Below are 24365 nucleotides of genomic sequence, written 5' to 3' on the forward strand. Positions count from 1 at the left end.
TCTCTTGCTGTTACTGAAGTATAATTAACATAGAGTGTTATATTAGTTTCAGGTACACAATATAATGACTCAACATACGTGTCTCAGTGCTCATCAAGATAAGTGTACTCGGAATCCTCTTTACCTATTTCACCTATCCCTAACCCCTTCACTCCCCACTAGCAAACTCCAGTTTGTTCTGGGTTTTGTCCCTTTTATTTTCTTTGTCAGTGTTGTTACTTAAATTCCACATGAGTGAAATCATATGGTATCTGTCTTTCTCTGACTGACTTATTTCACTTAGCATTAGACCCTCTAGGTCCATCCATGTTGTTGCAAATGGCAAGATCTCATTCTTTTTTATGGCCCAGTAATATTCCATTATATATATATATATATATATATATATATATATATATATATATATATATATATATATCACATCTTCTTTATCCATTCATCTATCAATGGAAACTTGGGTTGCTTCTGTATCTTGGTTATTGTAAATAATGCTGCACTAAACAAGGGGGTGCATATATCATTTTGAATTAGTGTCTTTGTTTGCTTTGGGTAAATACCCAGTAGAGAAATTATGGGATTGTATGGTAATCCCATTTTTAATTTTTTGAGGAACCTCCATACGGTTTTCCACAGTGGCCACATCAGTTTACATTCCCACAAACAGTGCACAAGGGTTCCTTTTTTCTCCACATCCTCGCCAACACCTCTTGTTTACTGTGTTTTTTATTTTAGGCATTCTTCCTTCACTTGTTCTTGAATAAGAAGCACCATGGTACAGTGGAAAGAGCCTGAGCCACTGAGTCATAGGAATCTAGGTTTAAATCCCAATTCTGGGGATGCCTGGGTGGCTCCGTCGGTTAAGCGTCTGACTCTTGGTTTCAGCTCAGGTCATGATCTCAGGGCCATGAGATCAAGCCCTGTGTCCAGCCCTGCACTCAGCAGGGAGTCTGCTTGGGATTCTCTCCCTCTGCCCCTTCCCTCACGCTCTCTCTCTCTAAAATAAAATAAAGAAAGAAATCTTTAAAAAAAAATAAATAAATCCCAATTCTTAAGCTTACTGGATATGTGGTCTTGCCTAAGTTACTAAGAAAATCTCTATGCCTTGGTTTTCTCATCTGTAACATGGGGGTGAGATCAGAAGAGCCAACATGTTCAGATACAGACTTACATCTCTGTCCTGTCCCCTAGACTGTGGTGAGCTCCTTAAATATTGAGACCATATCTCATCCCATTTTGATCATTAACAACTACTGAGCACAGAGCCTGGTACTTCCAGATACTCAATAATATCAGTTGAATGAACAAACGACAAATACATGCTTTCACATGTATTCTATCCCTCCCTCCCTCCCTCTCCCTCTCTCTCTTTCTCTCTTAAATTTCATTCTCACAGCAATCTGGCTCAGGATTTTATCTTAGCTCAGTATAAGACAAAGGTGATTATAATATTAAAATACGTGTTTCCTGTTCTCAAGGAACTTGAAGTTTATTGTATTTATTTAACAAACAATTTATATAATATTTAGTCTGTGCCAGATATGGTTCTAAGCACTTTATAAATATTAGCTTCTTTAGTCCTCATACTATCCCTTTGAGGTAGGTACTATTACTGGCTCCTGTCACTGGCCCTAGGTCACACAAGTACCTGGCAAAGCAGAAGTCAAACTTAGGCAGGCTGGCTCTACAGCCCGTGCCCTGAACCATTAGGTCAGTGCCTTTAATAGGGCACACAGGTCACCCACACAAGTGTACGTGAATAGGGTACAAGAGTGCTGGGTTACACAGGAAGGAGGACCCTGCACTGCACCATAAGGGTGAGCAGGATCTGAACACACAGTGTGTGTGGAGCAGAAGAGTGGGAAGACTGGCTGGCAAGAGAGTAGGGGCCAGAGGATGGCGAGCCCTGACCCTCTGCATAAGGAGTCTGGGCTTGAGGACATGGAAAGCTACTGAAGGTCCCTGAGCCATGCGGGAACCAAAGCAAAGCTGGCTTTAAGGAGGCAAAGGGCATCTGGCAGTGGCATGCAAGGAGGGGCCAAAGGGAGGGGATGGAGCAAATGGGGAGAGTGACACAGCCATTGCTATAAATGGAGGAAGGAGGTCACAGGGCCTCCACCAGGACAATGGAGGCAGCAGCATGGCTGCTCAAGGACTCTGCAAGGACTGAGCAAGGCTGCTCAATGGAGGCAGCAGCAAGGCAAGTTCAAGGACTCTGTTACTGCCAGGATGCGAGATGTCTGTATCAGTTTCCCACCAAGCAAGCACTCAAATCAGAAACGAGTTCCAGGGAGCACTCACAGGGTGTTTTCTTGGCCACCCAGCACAGCACCTGGGCTCCTTACAGCACTGCTTTCTAAAGAAGGTGAGCCGTGAAGGTCCCCTGAGCAGTGTGCATGGAAATGGAAGTGAAGCCCTTTGCAGTTGTGTGGCTGGCTACTGAAGACACCATTCAAGGCTGACAAAGGATTCCAGCCACCCCAAACATGAAAGATTGCCTGGTACGTGCAACTGCAGTCCTGCTTGTTATACTGCCCTACCCCTCACAACCCCAGAATCCCAACCCAGCCTGGGTCTCCCTGCTACTGGAGCTCTCCATGCCCATCCCCATTAGGCTGGAAGGGGGCAGGCAAGAACTGAGGGATGGATAGGGAGTTTGGAAGTGAGTTATGGCCCAAGATGCCTTGGAATCCCATTTTCATCTTGATGGAGGCAATAAAATCTTAGCAAACTTTTATGGCTCCCAGGATAAAGCCGAGGACTCTACCCTGCTTCCATCCAGCCACTCTTGCAGACTTTGAAATTTAAGTCAGGGCAGAAACTGCTCTTGGTCCGAGGCAAAACGTATTTATCTTTGTAAGCACAACCATTAAGATGTGAGCATGAATACCTGAGAGATAAAACATTAAGGAAGAAAACAGGAAGAAAGAGGAGGTGAGGCTTCTGAAGCCTTAGAGGGAATGATGATGCATGAGCCCCCACCAAAAGCATTTCATAGAGTGTCAGGGAGCGGGGCGGGGGGACAGGCATCCGCAGAGATCGGGAGAGTGGAACCCGGGAGTAGGCCAAGGGCAAAGCTCCGCCTTGGGAAAGGCCATGACCGGCACGTGCTCCGTGCTTAAGAGACGTTTTGAGAGCGGACCTCACGAATGGGAAAACGGAGCTTACATTTCTGTTTATCTGTTGAATCACTGTGGACCTGAAATCCACCCCCTCTGCTTCTCCAAACACTAAAGCAAGTCTCCAGATGGAAAAAAACTGAAATCAGGCTACAACATTTAAAAAAAAAAGGAAGAAAGAAAGAAAAGAAAAGAAAAAGAAGGCTCATCAGAAAGCTGACAACTTTCTGCTCCTCTGGAACCTAACCTATGGAGCTGGGGTATCAAATGCTAGACAGTCGGGAAACGTGGGTTCTTGTCCATATGCTGCTTGGGACTATGTGACCTTGGACAAGCCTCCTCACTTTAATCACACACGAAGTGAACTTTAGGGAAAATGACCTAGAACAGAGATACCTAGGGCATCATAGGGCATAAATAACACTGGTACTACCCCTCTTCAAGCAGCTGCTCATGACAGGAATCACTAATCGATCACAGCAGCCCCAGTTAGTCTCTGCTGCCGAGCCTTGAATCTTCAGCAAAGCATTCTTGGAACCACTACCAGTTAATCAGAGTGGGCCCAGGAGATGACATGTTCACCAATCCCTGGACCAGATCTCTTCTAATCCTTGAACACCAAAGCCACAAAATGCTACACGTCCCACAGATTCTCATTACAAATCCCCTTAACTAAGTTCTACCTCTTTCTCTCTTTTGCCTTCTCCCAAGACTTAGTAGCCCAGGCTAAGAAGAAAACACCAGCTTTTAGGCCCTCACTCCATGTCTGAAGCTCTGAAAGTGACCTTGGGCATTTTCCTTGAGCCTCTTTACCTTCCATTCCCCCAATTCTGCTAGAAAGCACCTCTCGGGGCCGATGTCCCCTCCGCCCTCTAAGGAGCTTATCAGGGTAGAGAATTCTATTTCTTTTCCAATGCTTTGCAATCATGGAATAGAAGACAGCCTAGGGAAGTTCAAAGACATTTAATTATTACTGTTGGTTCTTTTGAAAATTATTAAAGAGCCTGAAATTAGAAATTTAGACTTCCTCCCGATCCCTAAGAACAAACAGCTCGCTTATAAATGGTTTAATGTGTCTGTTTAATGTACACAAAATTATCTTTCAGGAAAGTGGATTGTTTTTTCATGTCATTTTGCATCTCTAAAATATACCACCTCTGGCAAGAGGAGAGGGATTCGAGGTCTGACAAAATCTACCGCAGAAATAATTAGCACCAGAGGCTGTGTCTGAAAGAGCGTTAACTGAAAGAGAATCTAGTTTCTTATTTATTTCTGGTCTATCTGGATCTCTCTATCACACCCCAGGGAAGAGGAATTGTATCTTTGACGGCTGGAAGGATGGCTCACCTAGTTGCCTCCACAATTGCCTGATGACAATGACCCCGAGCCCCCAGCACAGCAACTCCCTCTGGACCCAGCACTGAAACTTTCTGGGGCAACAATCAGATACACCCACTGGTTTGCAAAGTGGGCAGAGGTCACTGGAACAGTGACGTTTTATAAGGCAGCATCCAGGAAGCTGCTCAAAGACTCGGACAGTCTTTGTTTAAACCATGTTCATTAAACTGAAAGAGTCAATCAAGGGTTTGTTGTGGTTGTTTTTTTTAAGCTCATTGAAGTTCACCCAAAATGAAGCTTCATTTGGGGAATTTCCCCAATGCCCAATCCACCAATCACCCACAGCGTTCACACCCTTGCTGTGAGTCTGGGCTTAGCCTGGCAGCTCCCACCAGCCTCCAGGGTATGCCACCTTGCTCCCAAGATTTAAAAAAATAACTTTCATGACAGTGATGTTTCCTCACTGCTCAAGCCCTTCTGGGTGCTTCTACCACTCACTATTTTAAATAAATGAGCCTTTTTTTTTTTTTTTAAGATTTTATTTATTTGTTTGAGGGAGAGAGAGCACATGAGAGCGGGGGAGGGTCAGAGGGAGAAGCAGGCTCCCCACTGAGCAGGGAGCCCGACACGGGGCTCGATCCCAGGACCCCGGGATCATGACCTGAACCAAAGGCAGACTCTTAACCGACTGAGCCCCCCAGGCATCCCTAGTGTGCCTCCTCTGAAATGTTTACAGGTACTGCTTCTACCCCCAGAAGAGGAATGGGCTTCCAGGAACATGTGACTTGCTTCAACAGCACTTCTGTCACAGCAAAGGACACAAGCTGTGTGTCACCCAAGGTCTCCCCAGACTGAGTCCGCTCGGTCAGAAAGGTTTCTCTTAAAGTCAATGTTGGTGCTAGTGTGGTTCCGAGTCCCAGCACGATCCCCTTGGAGGTTTCTGACTGTTCAAAGACAACTCAAGGAGGATCCAAGATTGAAATGGTTTAAAAAAAGCCCACTTCCCCTGGGAGGACCTGGCCTTTGGGAGGTGACCTCTCCTCGTAGGGCATCCTTCCTCCAGCCTGACTCCACAGTCACACACAGGTCCTGCTCCCTCTGCTAGATGCTTCCCTTTCTGCATATCGAGATCCGCCTGGAAAGGAGTCTGGGAGAGAAAGAATCTTAGGTGAGTGTAAGGCAGAGGCCCTCTCACACAGGGAGAGTTTTTTTAAATGCAACACGAAGCCAGGGGAGGGCCCCACAGGGACGCCCCGGCCTGTCTCCTGTTCTCTTCAGTTGCTCCAGCAGATGAGGAAAAGACTACTCTTCTTTGTCCTGTTGTAGCTCTCCCAGCGCCAAGCACATTGCCAAGAGCACACAGGTCAGAGGTAAACCCTCACTGCCTTTATGGATTGAAGGATAGTAGAGGGAATGAGAAAACACCGTAAGGGAACAAACTATTGCCATCCTCTTGTTTCATTCCTAGAGACACCAAGACCTTGAAAGCGAATTGACTTGTCCAAGGTCACCAGGAAGGTTACAGCAGAGCCAGGATAAGAACCCAGTTAGGTTTCTGCTGACCACCTTTCATCCTCAGATGAAAGAAAGTGATTGTCACCTTTACTTTTATTTCCCAAATTGATCTCAAACACTGTCACTAATCCCCAAGGCCCAGAGAGATACACTACATGAACCTAGGGGAGCAAACTTTTTTCTTTTTTTCTGATGATCTTTCCTCCTGGATAGGTCTAAGGTCCAAGAAACCAAGTTGCCCACCTTATGGCTCAGAGGGAGACAATAACCTTATGGCAGCTTCCCCAGGAGCCCATGTAGGTGCCTGTGGGATTAGGCAGCTCCTGAAAACAACCCTTTTCCTTTGCAGGAAGTTATTTTCCACCCCTGAGGCACAATCCCAGGCAGAAGGCCCCTTGAGTGCCCAGCTGATATAATTAGCTCCAGAAAGATCTAGCATGACACACTAGGAGAATGTTCTGGATCTCTCCCAGTGGGATTCCAAACCGCACGCCTTCCTGTGCAAGTCTGGGTTCAGAGGCTAATGGACCTAGCAGGCGTGTGTGGCAACCAGGGAGCCAGCAGATTGCCCTCTGAAATGCCACCCTCTTGCAATTCGGCCTCTGTTTCAAGCTATTTTTAATGTAAGCGAAACTTGAATTTAAGAGAAGGTGGTGTAGAAACAGGGTCTTTTCTTCTCTCTTTTTTAATGAGCTGCTCCCTGTTTCCCTAAGGACAGTCACTTCACTAAGAGCCACCAAAAGGAAAGAAAAAACGGCTAAAAAGAGCAATGGGGAAAAGGTCAAAATTCAGTCTCTTTGCTGAGGCAGGCTGGGAACAGACCTAGGAAGGTGAGGGTCTCTCGATCCATCAGAGCAATCTGCTGGACCCTGGATTCTCCACAGGTGCAAGAAACCAGCATGACCTGTGTATTCAGCTTCTGGATTCACCTGTGCCCAGCAAACAAGGAAGGCCCAGAGGTCTGCTTGCCCAGGAAGGCGGCACATACAGTTGACAGGTAACCTCCCAAGCCCTAGGGAAAGACCTGTATCTCAGTAGGCTTGGGAATTGAGAACCAAGCTTCCATTCAGACAGGCCCCCAGCTTCCCGGTGTTGTTGTGATCTTCCACATCAGTGCCAGGCCAATTGTATGAACTAAAATTAACTGGATGAGCAAAAACATGGGCCTGCTGCTTAAAAGGCCTGTGTGCATCTAATGGAGTTCTCGAGTGCCCTAATTCCTTAAGAAAGACAGACAGGCAAATGTCCTGCCCTAGTTCCCTCACTACGCAAGTGCTAGAGAACATTTTTTGCAATAAAATTTTTAGGGCAAATGGTGGATTTCTGTTGTTGTCATTCCCCTGATGTAGTTGTTTTTCTGGAAAAGGCCTCCTTCTGGACCCAGACCCCTAAAAATGGGGCTTCTAAGTGCACCCAATTGGGATGTTTGGGGCCTGCAGGCACGAGTCAGTCTGCCTCGTCCTAAACATAGCCTAGTAAACTAAACTGGGAAGCATCAGCTCGTGTGTGGTCCCAAGCGCGACTCTGCAAGCACGTGCCCCCAGTAACGACAACGGCTGGCGACTCTGTCATCCGCGTCATCCCTATTTTTGAGTCTCCCTGCTAAACAAACTTCCACACAGCTGGAATGGAGGCTCTAAGGAGATTTCAGTCCACCAGGGTATTTTTCTGGCAAATAGGGGCTGCTAAACCCTCAGCATCCTCCAAAGGCCCTGGGGGGAAAGCCAAGTGAGAAAACTCTCCCGGCACAAGAGGGTATGCTCTAAATACAGGCATTCTGCTTCCTACGAAGCCTCCAGGGGTTGCCAGCTTTGACCGGATGGGAAAAGGGAAGTTAGTCTAACATCAGTCATAGAAACACATTTGCTCAGGCCCCTCGGGCCCAGCAGCAGGAATACAAAGGATGTGTGATCAGGACTAAAAAAGTCGGGCTCCCAGGCCTGTCCAAGGACGGATGGAGAGGTCATGGGCTCTGATTTATGACCAAAGTATACTTCAAAAATCTTGCCACCCAGAGCCTTGTAGCAAAATGCAGGCATAACATTTACACTTTCAACACTTTGAATGATTTCACTTTGCAGATTTTGCTAGAAGAACTAACATGTGTCCAGTGCCTTAAATAACATCTGACACCTAGTAGATCTTCCAGGAATGTTTCAAAGAATGAATGAATAGCTCAAAGGAGATGCCTTGCATGTACAGCAGAATCTGTGTCCTCTTCTGGTGACAACACACTTTCCCGCATCCTTCCAACAGATCTGTGCTTACCGCCCGCCAAACTGAACGTTGAAGACATCTTCTCATAAACTGGAGATGATGTGTTCTCTGAAACCAGCTCTGTGTCTGTCAGCTTCGCCCCATATCCCGGAAGGACTGGACATGGGGACCACGGTGAGTGCACTTGACCCTTTTTGTAAAAGACCCATCTGTCATCCTGCTAAGGCATTTCCTATGACACACACTCCTACGATGTACGGCTCCCAGGGTGAGCCTGGTCTGCCCTGCAGCCCCCGGCCGGCTCCGGGAGGCTATATGAAGTGAGAATTTCCTGGCCGACTTGACATTGGTGAGTCAGGCTGGCATGAGCCAGCTTCAGAAATGACAGGGCCGGAATTGTGTGCATGGAGCAAACATCATCAGCTGGCTGGACTCAAACTAGGGCCTGCCTGGGACACTCAGAGCCCTTTCAAATGGCCAGGCCCAGAACTGGTTCGGCACTCTTAAAGGACATCTGAGTGTGGTGAGGTCCGAGGGCTGCTCCATCTCTGTTGCAGGAAAGGATTTATTCTCCACTCCCTCCACACCAGCCCATTTCCTCCGTGACATGTCACTGGGCTCTCACAACAATGACAAAGTAATAATAGCTAATGCTTAGTAAGCATTCACCAGGTAATAGCCACCATTCTAAACATCGTATACACACGGAGGCATCAAATCCTTACAAGATTAAGCAGGGACTATTACTATGCCCACTGGACAGATGAGGAAACTGAGGCACCAAAATGAAGCTATTCGCGCAGGGTCAAAGCCCTAGAGAGGGGCAAGTTGGGACTCTGCAGAAGGGCTGCAGAGGCTGGGTCCCTAAGTGCCCTACGGGACCATGCACAATAGCCCTCAGCTTCCCTTCCTGAGGATGCATGTCCCAGGGAGAGAGGAAAAGCAGGAGTTGGGAGATGCTGGGAAGGCTGAGTGCTCTACCTATCCTCCTTGTTGGTTCCAATCCAATGAGAAAAAGACACAAGGAGCCAGATGGAGAATAAGAGAGTAGAAGCCCCCGGTCAGAGAATGCTGGCTCAGCAAAGGGGGAGGGCTCCTATCTCCCAGCCCACACCCAGAAGCTGCAGCAGAAAGAATAGAAGCAAGGGTGCCTGGCACAGGAGAGCCCTGCCGTGCCCTACCTTATTGATCAGGCATCTGCCGGGAGCTACATTCAATTCCGTGTGCCGGGGAACACCAATAAAGGCACGTGGATGGGACAGATGGATGAATGGATGTTGATGAATGAATAGACAGATAAGATGGGAGGACAACGTAGGCACCCATCTCCCTCCCCCTCCTGCCCCTGGAAACCCGGAGGAGAGAGGCAATGGGGCATGAGCACTTGCCACCAGAGCCCCGAGGCCCCTGGGAGTCAGAGACAAACAGCCAGGATGAAGCAGCCTGCTCCTGGGCCAGGAGGTTTTCCTCTCCCCAGAGCTGTCCGAGGATTCCTTTCTGAAACTCTCCTTCATTTCCACAGGGGAGGCCAGAGGAGCCAACACACCAGCTAGTAAAATTAACAGCTGCTCTTTACAGAAGGCGCTGGGGAGGCCGGCTCGCAGAGCACGTGGCCTGCGGACCAGCAGTGCACATGACAGCCAGTGTGGCCAAGATGTAGGGCCTGCAGGCCCGAACCACGCGTGTCCTCCGTGGCAGGGACTGGACTTCGGCTGCTGGGCAGGGCCCGGGCGGGCTGACTGCAGGGGATGCAGGCAGGTGGAGATGTAGGGAGCGACCCTGCTGCAGAATTCCCAGACACACTCCACTGACCTTGGGAAGGGGAAATCCGTTAAACTGAGCCAGCTGGGAACCTGCTGTCGAACTTGGGGGCCCACCTGGCTCTGGCCTTTGTCTCCCCATCTCTACCACATCATTTGGTTGAGGTTGTGGGACTAAATGTCTGCCTAAGGGCCTAGATAGTACACCTTATCCATTAACTTGTGCTACGGGGAACTGTGGGGCAAATCCCTCTGGCTACTTAAAAATACTGACAGTCATGGAGCAGAGGGGGAACTTAATCTAGTTTGGGGGCTGGCAAACGTTTTCTGTACGGGGCCAGACAGTAACTATTTTAGGCAGGTGGGTATTTTGGACTCTGTGGATACCACTCAATTCTGCATTGCAGTTCAGTACAAAAGCAGCCACAGACAATATGTAAATGAGTGAGCATGGCTGTGTCCCAATAAAGCTTTGTTTATGAACACTGAAATTTGAATTTCATATAACTCCACATGTCACAAGATATTCTTGATTTTTTTTAAAACACCATTAAAAATTTAAAAACCATCTTTAGCTTGCGAGCTTGTGAGCCAAACAGGCAGTGAGCTAGATTTGGACCGTGGGTTACAGTTCACCGATCCCTGGACTACTTAACTGTTTCCCAAAGTGTGTTCTTTATGATGCCCACAGGTGTTTCATGAAGAAAGGGTTCGATGGTGAAACAGGAATGGGAAATGCTGGGCAAAGCAGTCTTTCTGCCTTTTTACTACAGGACTTCTTCGAGGCTTACATGCTGATATGCACTGACAAATCTCAAAAAGAGGAGAGAAATGAAGTCTGTCCAAGTTCCAGGAAACCCATTTTTATCCTAGAGCATCTCCTAGATCTAGTTTTCTGTAGAACCCAATTAAAGCCGTGGGGATGAAGTCTAAGCAACCGACAGCAACGGCACCAAATGTGATCCTGCCTGTCTTTGAACGTCTCCAGTAACAGGCAGTTCACCACCCATCATGAGTGTCTGCTGGATTCAGTGACTTCCCTGACTCATGTTCTCCCACCCAATGGTGCTGGGTCACAGGTAACAAATCTAAGGCAATCTAGTGCGCCCTTCAACAGGTGAGGACAAAACATCTCCTGTTTAATGATATAAAGAAAACACCCCTTCCTTGACTTACTGATTCATATCCAAAATATAAACTCTTTGCACAGGAAAAAATGAAGGGCCATTATTAAGTCCTGGAGAGGGACTGCCATGCATCTCCTTTAAAAGAAGGCTCCTTACGGGATTTAACAAAAAACTCAAACAAAATCCCAACTGACCCCCAAGTGCACAGATAGCAGGATCTACCTCTTCACTATGAGAACATTCTTACTAAGAATGCAGGCCCATGACACCTCTGGTCTTTCCGCGACATAGGACATTTGTAGGTGAATAAAAACTTTATGTAGATTTGCCTAAAATGTAATAAAAAGGGGAGGGGGCGTGGAGGAGAGACAAAGAGAGATGGAAATGTGAGCGGTGAGTGAATTTGCCACCAGGCAGCCCTGGAAAAGAAAAGTAGAGGCTGCTGATGAGAAATGTCAGCAGCACCATGAGTCACCTAAGGGAGAAATGAAAGCAACAAATGTCACATATTTGATTAAGCCCATGCCCATGTGCACCTCCATTTTATTCAACTGGTCCAATTTCATGTGCAAATGGCACAACAGAACACGTCTATTTAACCCTATTAAACCGATAGGATTATTTCTATTTGAAAGGCGTATTTGATACATATTTTCTTTGGGGCCCTAGGAGATAAAGATAGATATGGCCCAGCCTATGTATATAAAGAGGGCAAGAAACAGAGTAGGCTTTTGTATTATTTACGTGAATGTAAAATGCCACAGGCGATGTATTTAGGGAGATAAAGGGAAAGATTGGTGTTTTGCTTTTTTTTTTTTTTTTTTAAGATTTTATTTATTTATGAGAGAGAGAGAGCATATGAGAGGGGGGAGGGTCAGAGGGAGAAGCAGACTCCCTGCTGAGCAGGGAGCCCGATGCGGGACTTGATCCCAGGACTCCAGGATCATGACCTGAGCCTAAGGCAGTCGCTTAACCGACTGAGCCACCCAGGCACCCCAAGATTGGTGTTTTTCTTTCCCCTCCTTCAACAAATCATCCCCATGACAGTAAAGGAAGTAGCATACCTTCTCAGTTCATGGATTAGATTTAGATGTTTCCTGGAGCAATATGCAAATGTACTGGCATGGGAATATAGGGAAAATAACCATAAAGAGCAGTTCTAAGAGTTCTATCTTTGCTCAAGGAGCTGATCATTGTGTGGACAAAACCAGTCTGTGAAGAGAAGCACAAAGCACTGACTGTGTAAAGGGACTGGGGTATGGCCCAGGCAATGTAGACCCAGCTTACACCTTGAGATGTGGCCATTCTTGGCCACGAGACATAGTTTTTTCTTAAAGAGACAGCCACTCGGAGATCAATATAGGAATTAACATGAAGGTTCAGAAACAAGATGCTTCACAGAGATGGGGTGAGTGCATATGTGTGTCTACTTGAGGTCGTGTGTGTGTCTATAATTTTCCTCATTACAAATGGGTTCTCTGCTACTGTCCCTCTTGTGCTCTCTTTACCTTAGAAAATTCCTTCCTAGGGAAGTTCTTCCAGTTTCTGCCTTTTGATTTCTTTATTTGCTAAATAAGGAACTAAACAGATCATGGGTCAGCAACCTATGGCCATGAACAACAATCTGGCCCACCACCTGTTTGTGGCAAGTTTTATTGGAACACAGTCACACCTGTGTATTGTCTACGGTTGCTTTCAAATGACAATGGCAGAGTTGAGTAGTTGTGACAGGGCCCCTATGACCTGCAAAGCCTAAAATCTTTACTATCTGACCCCGTACAGAACACCTCACTGACCCTGAACTAGACTAACTACTAACCACTGACTTTGGCTTCTGATTCTGTAAAGTACAACGAAATAATACAAAAGCCTACTCTGTTTCTTGCCCTCTTTATCTATACACACAGCCTTATTCTTAGAAAAATTTAATTAGCTCACCAAACAGTAATGGAGCATATAACCACATACGTGTAAAGCGTGAGGAGGAGAGTAAGAAAATCAGGACAAAGGGAAAATGAGCCAAGAGACAAAGAGATGAAGTCAGGGGGATGTGAACGTGTAGAATGCAAATCCTGAGATGCTGTGTGTTTTCTGTGGGCCATGAACTTGGCTCATAGCAGCCACTACGAGGAGAGGGCCATGATCCCTTTCCCAACTTAAAGTGTTCACGGAAGGTCCACCAGGAAGACCACAGCAATCCCTGGCACAAAGAACCACCTATCTCCTGAGTCTGTGCATAAAAGGGATAACATGAGGTGTGGTGAACAAAGCCCCAGCAACACCCAAACAGCTGGGGGGTATCTCCACGGCATTCACGGCTGCACCGAACATTCTGCAGCGTGGGCCAGCTCCACGTCCCAAAGTGGACTTTCCACCAATTCTCCCAGTATATTCCCAAATTTTGAAATAAGCATTTACCCCCTTTTATAATCAGAAAATAATAAATATCTGCAATTTAAAAAAAAAAAAAAAAGGAAGCTGCAACCGTTGCCCGCCTGGTGCTCGCTTGGAAGCAGAACCCCTCAGCCATGCGCTCCAAGCGGAGACTCTGTCCAGTCTTGCTCTTTCCTGGAAGCTAAGCCTGAGTGTCACAGCGGGAGACAAGGGAGGCTCTTCCGAGACCTGAAGCCGAAGCTCCAGGTGGGAAGTTAAAGCCCTGCTGAATGGTGACTATCATTTATCCTTTTTCACACGGAGCTCTACAACTTTATATCTAGTTTATCAATATAAAGAGTTCACACCCAGCATCTCTGTCGCTTGTGGCTTTATGCCCAGGGCCCAGAATAGTGTGCCTGGTGCAGGTGAGAAATAAGCACTTACTACATGAACCATGGGCTCGTCCGAGAGATCCTAGACAGCAGGTGTGTCTACAGATGTGCTGGGGTTGTCTTGGGGAATCCTCTCCGACCTGGGCCTTACCCACAATGCCCAGCTCTGAGACTCTCACCTATGACAACGAGACAGGTAAGAAAGGGGCCCAGGTGTGGAGGCCAAGCTCCTGAGCCATGTGTCAAAAAAAGAAAGAAAGAAAGAAAAAGAAAAAATTAAAAATTGAATAGGGAAACTCTGAACAGCTGGATGTCTAGTCTTGCTTCAGTCCCATTGTTGCAAGGATAAACATTTGGACAGCTCAAGACAAACACATCCTTCGGTTCTGAACAGGCAGAGCTGCTTTCTCGTGCGCACTGAGACTTCCATGTGAAATCTGCTCCCTCCTCAGAGCAAAGCCCTGCCTCGTCCTGAAGGAGAGGCCTGTTCCGGAGGCACTGCCCGGAACTCCCAGACGCCTGCTCTCTGTGCAGCGGGGCCTGCTCTGCTCTGAGTGAGCCAGGGCGGCCTGGGCAGGATTTTCTCCAAGGAGACCTTCAGAGAGAAGCTGGCGTCACGGGAGGCTGAGGCAGATGGTGCTCCTCTGGGCGAATGTTAAGAGAATCAGGCCAAACCACCTCAGGACCTAATTGGCTCAGACAGTAATATCAAAATGTCACAGCCGAAGCAACGGCTGACAGTGGCTTAGAAAAAGAAGAGGCATTATCTTCAACTGGGAAGTAATGACACAGAAAGAGCACTAGACGGGGAGTCCAGAGGCCTGCAGATCGGAGCCCGGTGGTGTCACTTGAGGCTGCATATTCTTCAGCCAGGTGTTGCCCTTCCTAAGCCTTGGGTCTCTCGACTGTAAGACAGACATGAATTCATTGATAAGACTGGCTCACTTGCTTCCTTGTAATGAACCCCTACAGCCCAACGGCAAAATGGGCGATAGGGAGCAAATACAACATGGCCTTCGCCCTTCAACCTGATCATAATGTATAGGGCCTCGCACAGTGCCTGTCTCACAAGAGGCTCTCAAGAATGTTACCGTGAGCAAGAGTATCAAGACGACTACTGGTGCACTTGGCCTGTAAGTTCTGCTTCCAAAGCACATCTGCCCACCTGCCGGCACCGGGTGGGGCTCGTTCAGGCCTTGCTGCAGCGGCTTCGCTGGTGGCCTGTCCCCAGCACCAGAGCTCATGGTCCTCACTGACCCTAGCCCCTCGAGCTCCCACCTCCCCAATCCACCCTCCACCTGTCCGCTTGTATTTCTCTGTGCACAACCTCCCATCGTGATGCCCCTCCCTCAAAATCTCCTTTCCCTACAAAATTCAGTCCAACTTCTTCAGCTGGGCATTTGAAGACCTGACAAGCTGTCTCCAGCCCACCTTTCCAGGCTTCCGTCCCCTCGGGTGGCTTTGTGTTCACGACCTGGGCCTCCCTCCGCGCCGTGCCCTTTCTCCGCCACCCCTTCCCTCCCTCTGGGATGATCCCCTCTCCTCAATGGACATTCATGATGCTAGCTCACAGTTCAAAGTTCAACTCAAATGCTTTCTGTCTAATTGTTTATTATTTAGGTATTCTCCTCAGCCTCTGGCCCACTAAGTGGTCCCTTTCTTGTTCCCAAGCTTTTATCTTTGACATCTTCTCTGTCATCAAGCATGGGCTCAGTTCATCTTGAAACGGAAGTTTTAGCTCAAAGGCTCTCCTGTGAACTGCCACGAAGGCTTGCTTGATGGTCCCTATGTCCCCATGCTCAGTGCCCCCCACGCACACCCACACAATGCTTGTACTCATCGCGTTTCTCCTCCAGACACTCCTTCAATAACTTTCGTCCGTGGTGCAATGGAATTAGATCATTCCTTGTTTTCCATAGGGCTGGAAAAAACACCTAGCCGAGTCATCCTTGGTAACTCTTGGCTGATGCTGATGAAGATAATTAGGGCTGTCTACAGTGGCCACGTGGAAGCGACAGGCATCACATTTGGGCAACCAAAGTGTCTGCTGATCCTCGTCCACCATCACTACCACAGGTAGAGAATGCACTGCCTGCATTTCCTCCCACATGAATGCCCAGACCCGGAATTCAACCTCCACAAGCTTCCTACACAGAATCCACTCTTACACAAGCACAAAAGAGCAATGGAGCCTTTACCAAAGACTCTGCAGGGAGGTGAAGATGGGGGTAACATGGCACAGCCCACAGCAAGCCACCTTCACTTGCTCATTAGACGCTCCGTGCCACCAGGTCTCTCCTGGTCCTACTGACCCGGGTTGTCTTGCTCCAGGCAGCAACTGGCCTCACTGGTTCCTCTCTCCTCCTCTCCCAAGCCCCAGCTTTAAATTTCTCCCTTTTCTATGTTGCCAGCAACTAACATCAGCCACAGCTTCGCATCCAGACTCTCCAGAAGGCTCGGCTCCTGAAAGCTCCCTCAGTTCATAGAACCTTGTCCTCCTGGGAGGCTGTTTGGCCACCACCTTTGTGACACGAGCATGACATTCAGTGTCTTCTCCCCTCCCTTAAGCAGTTTGTGAGATATTCATTGCAAACATAATGTAGAGTTCTCTCCAAGAAGGATTCTGACGGGTGGAACTTTCACCACCTCCCTATACCTTTCGTCACCTCCTTACTGAGCTTTTGCCAGGAAACATCAAGGTTTCCAATGTCCCTGCCTGATCTTTGATTCACCCAACTGTCAGGACATTCCCATTCATTCTTTGAGCCAAATGAGTCTTGACCAAGCCCCAGCTTCAGGCCCAGGAAGGGCAGCTTCCAGAACTGTAACAAGAAATCATTTGGAATGCAGCATCCTTCTCAGGGGAACTCCTGTCCAGAGCAAACCCAAGAGAGCCAAGAGAACTCTCTGGATCCTGGCATTTATCCTTTATGGGCTCTCTGCAGAATTCTGAGCACACATTTCTTCGACTCCCTTCTCCTCTCCAAGATTATCAAGCTGTGTACGTGTGCGTCTGTGTGCATGCTCATGTATGTGTGCATGCCTGTGTATACCTATGCTGCTGGCAGAGGAAATGCTCTACATCCTCCCCAACAGACCCTCTTTGCCCCAGCTGCTGGCCCACTCTGCAGATATCCCTCAAACTACTGGCTCATGTACACAGAGAACCCGGCCTCTATTCCATGACCCACTGCTCACCCCCCACTTCCCAATAGCCGGAGGCCTGGAGAAGCCCCGGGAAACATGGTGTCCCTCTAAGCAGAGGCATCATGGACCAGACAGCAGGCCTCGCCGAGGAGGAGGGAGTTGGGGACTCACCAGGACTCTGCCAGTCAGTGTCTGGGCAGATATCATCACCCCCGCCCAGTCCTTCACGGAGGTCATCCAGCCGACCTCGGCTGCCGTTGCCTCCTCTTTTTCATCCACTGGCTTGAGAGTGCCATCCGCCTGGCTGGAGCCATTGTTAATCTTCTGCGCCTCCTGGCAACAGAGAGAACAGCGTTGAGAATAGGAACCAATTGAATTCATTAAACACAACCTACCCAAAAGAATCAAAGTTGGAAGGGTCCTGGCTGATGGGGGAACTGGCTTGAAGGTACAAGGGGCAGGGAGATGGGATGCATGATGCCTTTGATTTTCTTTTAAATCTTTTTTTTTTTTTAAGAATTTTTTCTTTATTTTCTCTTAAAATATCTTTGTGAAAGAAAGAATGAAATTATTCTCTTTCCACTTTAAAGGGGGATAAAAAATCACTAAACTCAGGAGAGAAAGCATCTTGTCTAGGGTCATGGAATAACTACAAAGGAGATGAGGTTGGCATGCTGTGGTCTCCACCTGCCCAGGTTTCCTATCCTGCTCGCAGGAGCGCCCTATCTTTCTTAAGAAAATCCCCATCTCCTCATCGCCATCTGTGTAGTTCAAAAGGAACTGAAGGCCCACAGTGGCTCCAGGAATAGAGATGGATTAATTGGACCATCCCATCCCTTAAGCAAGAGCAACTGGGCCAGTGACGGTTACATGACCCATGCCAACTCAATACACCTCAAGCCTGGGACTTTTGCTGGAAAGAGTAGGAAAGGTAATCCTTCCCTGAGAATGAAGCCACCACAGAGGAAACTAGGAGAAGTGACAGAATACTGATGTCATTTGAACACCTGAATCCAGCTGTGCCTGAAATCCACACCAGAGCTTTTTAATTACAAAAGAGAATAAATTCCCCTTCATGGCTAAAAACATGCTTGAGGAAACAAGGTTGATTTCTTTAGATAAATGAGGCCAACTTGGGGCCCTAAACTGCATGCTTTTGTATGCAATGTGCCCTCTGCCTAGAATTCTTTTCTCCCACAGGGGGTCAAAGCTTCCCCCTCCCACCACCTCCCTCAAGTCTTTGCTCAATGAAATCTTCTCTGGCTACCCTTTTAAAATTCCACTTCTGCCTTCCAACAGCACCACCTTTTCTGTTTTATTTTTCATTCATAGTCTGCCACCCCCTACCAACTCCGGCATCCCCAGGGCCTAAAAGAGTGACTTGCAGATAGGTGGCTCAATAAACATGAATGAATAAATAAAAAGGGTTATGAGTATCACCCTTCACTGGGCCTAGGATTGCCAAACAAAATACAGGACACCCAGAGAAAACTGAGTTTCAGATAAACAACAAATTTTTTACACGACACATAGCTATACTAAAAATATATTCATTACATAAAATTTAAATTTAACTGGGCCCCCTACTCAAATATCCACTGAGATTATTTTTGCAAGTATAGATGTAGAAAAAGATGCCGGAAAATTATGTTCAGCATTTAAAAGCTTAGAATTAAGTTTCAAAGCAAACAGACACCGGGGATCACTGTGAGTTGGATCAAGGGAGAGAAACCAAGGCAGAGGTGAAAACCTTCGTCTGCAGTGAGTGGGGGTAAGGCAGAGTGAGGAAAGGACAGACCTGTACCCCTAAAACAAATAATACATTATATGTTAATAAAAAAATATCCAAAAAAAAAGAAAGAAAACAGAGATGAGATGCACAGGATGAGTCATCCTCTTGGGGATTTGCAGGCAGGCAGGAAGCTGCTCCTGACACAGGGTTCTCCCCTTCTGGCCTCCATGGGTTCAAGGGAAGCTGGGAAGCCAGAAGGCACATCGGCAGAACTGGGTGCTCATGTTGTCTCTCTAAGTGTATGAGGCCCCAGGGAGCTAGAATAGTCTAAGAGAAGGCCTGTGGTGGGGGAGCCCCAGGGTGGGCACACTCGGGGGCCAGCTATTGACACTGTGGAGTCTGCTACCCAAGCAACCTAAGGCCAGTCTCAGTGGCCTGTTAGGACCCTGAGTCTTCACCATGTGGAGATTCTGCATAGCTGGGTGTCCTGAAAATCACAACAGCCCTGATCCAGAGGCCCTCACTATGAACCTCAGGAACTGCAGGTGTAGATTCAGCTCTCATGCCCCATGGGACAGCCCCCCCATAAGATGGGAGAAAATATGGCCTGCCACAGAGATGTTGACAGGACTAACCAGTGCCCAAAGGCATACAACACACTTTCAGTTCATTAGTCCCACCACCTCCCACCTCTCCTTGAGCCACTGGCCCTCGAAAACAGTGATTCTCAAGTTCACGTGGGCATCAGAACCACGTGGAGGCCTTGTTAAAACAGAGTGCTGGGTCCCATGCCAGAACCTGCATTTCTACCAAGTTCCCAGAGAATACTGATGCTTCCCACCCGGGAACCCCACTTTGAGAATCCCTGTCCCTAATCATGCTGACATGGCTTAATCATCCCTGCCCTGATCTAAAATGGGATATGGATCTGAACCCCCAGCTCTTTCCCAGTGTTTCCCTTCACCCAGGACAGAACCACCCGCTTCTTTCAGAACCAGGGGCTGGGGGTGGACAAGGGCGAGGTCGGGGCAGGGCAAAGCCCTCAAATCAGAGGCTCTTGTGTCTCCTTCCGAACAGTGCCCCCCTAGCGACGTGGTCAGAGCTGGTCCATGGCCACAGGCTGCCCTCAGCCCTGGAGGCTCAGGCCCCACAGCCACCTGGCAGACCAGCAGACCTTGGAAGAGAGAAGCCGCATGGAAAGGGCCAGGAGCCAGTGAGTCCACCCCAGTCACGGTGCTTTCAATGCATCAATAATTCAGAGCACAAGAGGTGTATTGCAGATAATGCCCTTTTGCCAGCCCTCTTAACTATTGTTTTACAAGGCATTCATTATTTTAATTACTTTATGATAGGCAAGGAAAAACACAGACTAAAGAAAGATAATGCCCGTGTTCGTATTTGCTGACACTAGATGCTGTGGGCTTAATTACCACATGTGGGAGGCAGGCCTGGGGGAGCAGGACAGCAAGGAGGCCGGAGCTCTGCAGAGCGTGCTGCAGAGGGCAGCCCCCTTTGGCCTGAGGGCAAGCCCCCCTCCACTCTGACCTCACTCCGACCAAAGCATCCCTCGCTGGCAGCAGGTACAACCCCACGCTCTGGAGAAAAGAGGGCAGAGGCCCAGGGGGGTTGTGTCCTTGCAGAGACACACGGCAGGGAAGGAATGGTAAGGACAGTATAATAGTGACTGGCCACCATTTCTCAAGCCAGAACTAAAAATTAAGTGCTTTCCATGTCTGACCTTACTCAGAGCTTATGATAATCCAACAGGCAGGTGGAGTTATCCCCATTGCACAAACAGGGTAACTGAGAGCAGGCATTTCTCAGAAGAAGGCACAGAGCTTGAGAGGGCTGGAGGCAGACAGCCCGCCGGAGCTTGGTCAGCTCTGCCACTGACAAGCTCATGAGCCTCACCTCCTCCATATAAATGTGGACCGGCATGCCGACCCCATCAAGATGGTGGCGAAGCTTAAGTCAGATCAAGGACATACAGTGTTTGGCCTGGAGCTAGGCAGCTATGGTTGCCAAGACAGAGCCCCCATTGCTGGGACTGGTTGCCTCCAAAGATAATCAGTTAAAATGCACCATCACATTGATCGGTGGCCCTGAGAGAGACGCTGATGACCCTAGGCGGGACACTGACCCAGAGAGAAATCTTCATAATTACAGAACGGAGGATAAGCGAGTATAAGTTCTAACAGCTATGACTTTTCAACGAGGCAATGGGCCCTGGGAGGGAAGGCACACAACTTCTGGAGGGGCTCCAGCAGGAGCTGCGGGGCACCCCCCAGGACAGTGGGGGCAGGGATTCCTACACAGAGTGGGCCCTGGACCAAGTGGCCTCTTAGATCCCTTCTGATTCTGAACTCCATCAGATCAGCCTCCCATTAGAGATGAGGAGACTGAGGGCCCAAGGGAAGCTGCCTCCTGGGTCCCAGGACACTGCTCTCTCTCCTATGCCTCCAGGACCTTGCTGGGGGGAGGGGTGGGGTACAGTGGGGACTGGTGCTTTGTTCTGAACCCAGAAAGTGGGCATCCATCAAAACTTCCACTTCCCAGTGCAGAGAAGGACTCAGCTACCCTTCCGGGAGGACTCTTGAGCAGGGTCAGGCAGGCTCCCTGGTATCAGGAGAGACCTGGCCCTGATCCCCACTCATCCTCCAGGGAGACCACTGTGTGCATGTCCCCCTGTGTGTGTGAGTGTGTGAGTGAGAAAGAGAGAGAAACCCCACAAGCTATAGGCTCCAGCTACCCCAGCCTCAGGACACCAGAGATTTTCTGAAATGGAGACAAAGATGCCTTCGGGAGAAGAGAGGAATGTGGAGGAAGAAGGAGCAGGAAAGAACAAAACAGGGTAGGGCCTGGGGGTGTGTCCCGGAAGATGCAGATCTGGCTACAGCCACCTCCATGATAAAGGGGCTCAGTCTTACTTCGGAGGCCACTCTTCCCTCTAGCCCTGCCCTCTCTCCCTACCAGAGTCTTCCATAAAACAAGCCACAGCTCCCTCGTGCAGACAGCACGGGACATCTAATGTGTGCCCAGATGGCAGGGTGGGCAGGGCTGCAGGGCGAGGGTGCGGGTCCAGGGGTCTGAGGGCACAGTGGACCAGTCCCCGCCTGCTGCCTGCTCATTCAGGCACTCTCCCACCGGCCTCACCCCTGCTGTGCCTTCTCCCTATTCCTTCGAGCATTCCCCTCAGTGACTTCCTATTGGCGTGGCCACGGAGGGCCTCAGGCCTCCTCTGTCATCTGTGGCCAAGGGCCTGACCAGACCACATGCACCTGGTGCTCACTACACAGAGCACACGTCAGTTGGATGCTCAGGCATTGCTCCTGAATCATAAGATCAAACACCAAAGCGTCAGAAGGGACCTCAGTAAACCCTTCGGATGCCAACCCTCCTCATTATACACATAAGAACACCGCGGGCTGGAGGGGAAGCCACATGCCCAGTGCCCCCCAGCCCAGCCAGGAGTGACCACCCCCCCCCCCCCCCAGCCGCCTCTCCTGCTCTTATCCTTGCTGCCTCCTGGGCAAGATGATGCATCTCCTCAAATGCAGCCCGAAGGAACCAGCCACTCCCAAGCACATCCCTCTGCTGCACCAGCCTGCAACCTGGAGTCTGGGTGTTCCTGGGACTGGCAGAAACCACTGGGCCAGGCTTCGGGTGGAGGGGCCACGGCAGGAAGCAACCTTTCTTGTCTTCAAAGGGCCTGGCTTTCCCCAGCAATGGGAGCGGCCCTGGCCCAGTACTGGAGAGCAAGCCCGTTCTAATCCCAGGACTCCACAACCCCCAGACCTCAGGTCTGGGCCCCCTCTCCGTCTCTCATCCTTCCTGTTTTAGACCCAGTATCCTGCAAACTTCAGGTTTGTGGTGTGGTAGGAAGAACCCAGAGGCTCACAATACTCAAATCCAAGTCAAGCTTTTCTGGATGGCCTTGAAGAAGTTAGTTCATTTCTCAAAGCCTCTTCTATAAACACCAGTGAGTGCTGCCTTGTGATCTGATAAGGTGGAGCATAGCACTGAACTGTCTTGGGGGGGCGGGGCGCACTGACGGCAGCATTGCTGTCCTCTGGTTCGGACAGGAAGCAATGCTCTTCTGGAGAAAGGAGTCCTGGGCCCCAAAGCCAGGCCTCCCAGAACACACGGTTCAACTCTCAGATCCCCGCCCAGCTGCATCTTGCAGGGCAGGGCCCCCATTATCTCCCTGAGCCCCAGCAGGATGTTGGAATTGCCAAGTCCTGCCAGGTGGCCCACTGTGCTGGCCCCACCCTCCTGTGAGCTGCCACTGCACCTGCTGCCTGGCTGGGCTCACTCACCCCGGGGTACACTCGTACCAACACCTGTCGGCTGAGGCTGGTGCCAAGGCCACCCTGGGCACCACACCTGCTGGGTGACTGGAGAGGGGATGGGGGGGTCAGCTGCTGGGAGGAATTCAGAATTTCCTCATGGCTCCCTGCTGGGGCTGCCCCCAGGAGCTCCGAGGCTGCCTCGGGTTTGATTTCATCTCAGCTCTCTGGACACCGGCTCCTCATTCCAGATCTGGGAAGTGGCTTGAACAGCTCATCTGGGAGGAAAACTACTCTAAAAAATATAAGTCAGATCGTGTTGGTGCTGTTCCAACCCCCTCCTGTGGCTCCTCGTCCCACTTGGGAGGACAAGTCACAGCCTTCACACAGTCCAACGCACCCAATCTGCCGCCATCCTACAAGTCTCCCACTCACTCACTCACTCTCTCCAGCCGCATCAGCCTCCTCGTGCTGCCAGAATGTTCCAGACCCATTCCCATCTCGGACTAATTGCACTGGCTGCTCCCCCTGCCCCCAGAGAGCCCCACGGCTACTTCCCTCACCATTCTCAGATCATCGTGACCTTTTTACTGAGAGCTTCCCTGCCCGCCCTGTTGAAAGTGACACCCCCCCACCACCACCCCGCGCCTTTGCTCTATTCCTCCTCAGAGCACTGATACCACTAGCCTGCCAACGTCGGTCCTCTCTTATTGTCTGTAAGCTCCGTGAGGGAAAGACTCGACATTTCTTTCTAGTTCACTGCCGTGTCCTCAACAGCACAATGCTGTGAGCTCCGCGGAAGCACCTGCTCCATCTTGGTGAGGGACAGGAGCCAAGGGTGTGCAGTTAGGAAGGAAGGAAGGAGGGAGGGAGGGAGGGAGGGAGGGAAGGAAGGAGGGAGGGAGGGAGGGAGGGAAGGAAGGAGGGAGGGAGGGAGGGAGGGAAGGAAGGAGGGAGGGAGGGAGGGAAGAAGGAAGGAAGGGAGGAAGGAAGGAAGGAAGGAAGGAAAGAAGGAGGGAGGGAAGAAGGAGAAGGGAGGGAGGGAGGGAAGAAGGGAGGGAGGGAGGGAGGGAAGGAAGGAAGGAGGGAGGGAAGGAGGGAGGGAGGGAAGGAGGGAGGGAGGGAGGGAGGGAAGAAGGGAGGGACGGAGGGAGGGAAGGAAGGAAGGAGGGAGGGAAGGAGGGAGGGAGGGAAGGAGGGAGGGAGGGAGGGAGGGAGGGAAGGAAGGAAGGAGGGAGGGAGGGAGGGAAGAAGGGAGGGGGAGGGAGGGAGGGAAGGAAGAAGGGAGGGAGGGAAGGAAGAAGGGAGGGAGGGAAGAAGGGAGGGGGAAGGAGGGAGGGAGGGAGGGAGGGAGGGAAG

General features: G+C 49.6%; 1 protein-coding gene across 21 annotated transcripts in view; it reads right to left on the reverse strand.

Moving 5' to 3' along the window:
- KCNMA1 (potassium calcium-activated channel subfamily M alpha 1) overlaps nucleotides 1-24365 on the reverse strand; it is a 734101-nt gene that overhangs the window by 498076 nt on the left and 211660 nt on the right. For 20 of the 21 annotated variants that reach the window (XR_010412485.1, XR_010412484.1, XR_010412486.1 and 17 more), the window contains exon 2: nucleotides 17160-17321. Coding sequence is in view for 16 of the 21 variants with exons in the window: in XM_054508237.2 (XP_054364212.1) it covers nucleotides 17160-17321 (162 nt within the window). In the remaining 5 variants the exon portion in view is untranslated. Of the gene's footprint in view, nucleotides 1-4984; nucleotides 5602-17159; nucleotides 17322-24365 lie in introns of those variants that run through there. The other variant, XM_045878181.3, reaches the window with a different exon arrangement.

This window comes from Mirounga angustirostris, unplaced genomic scaffold, assembly GCF_029215605.1.
Source record: "Mirounga angustirostris isolate CCGP_5_RB_7025 unplaced genomic scaffold, mMirAng1.0.hap1 SCAF_6, whole genome shotgun sequence".
Taxonomy (NCBI): domain Eukaryota; kingdom Metazoa; phylum Chordata; class Mammalia; order Carnivora; family Phocidae; genus Mirounga; species Mirounga angustirostris.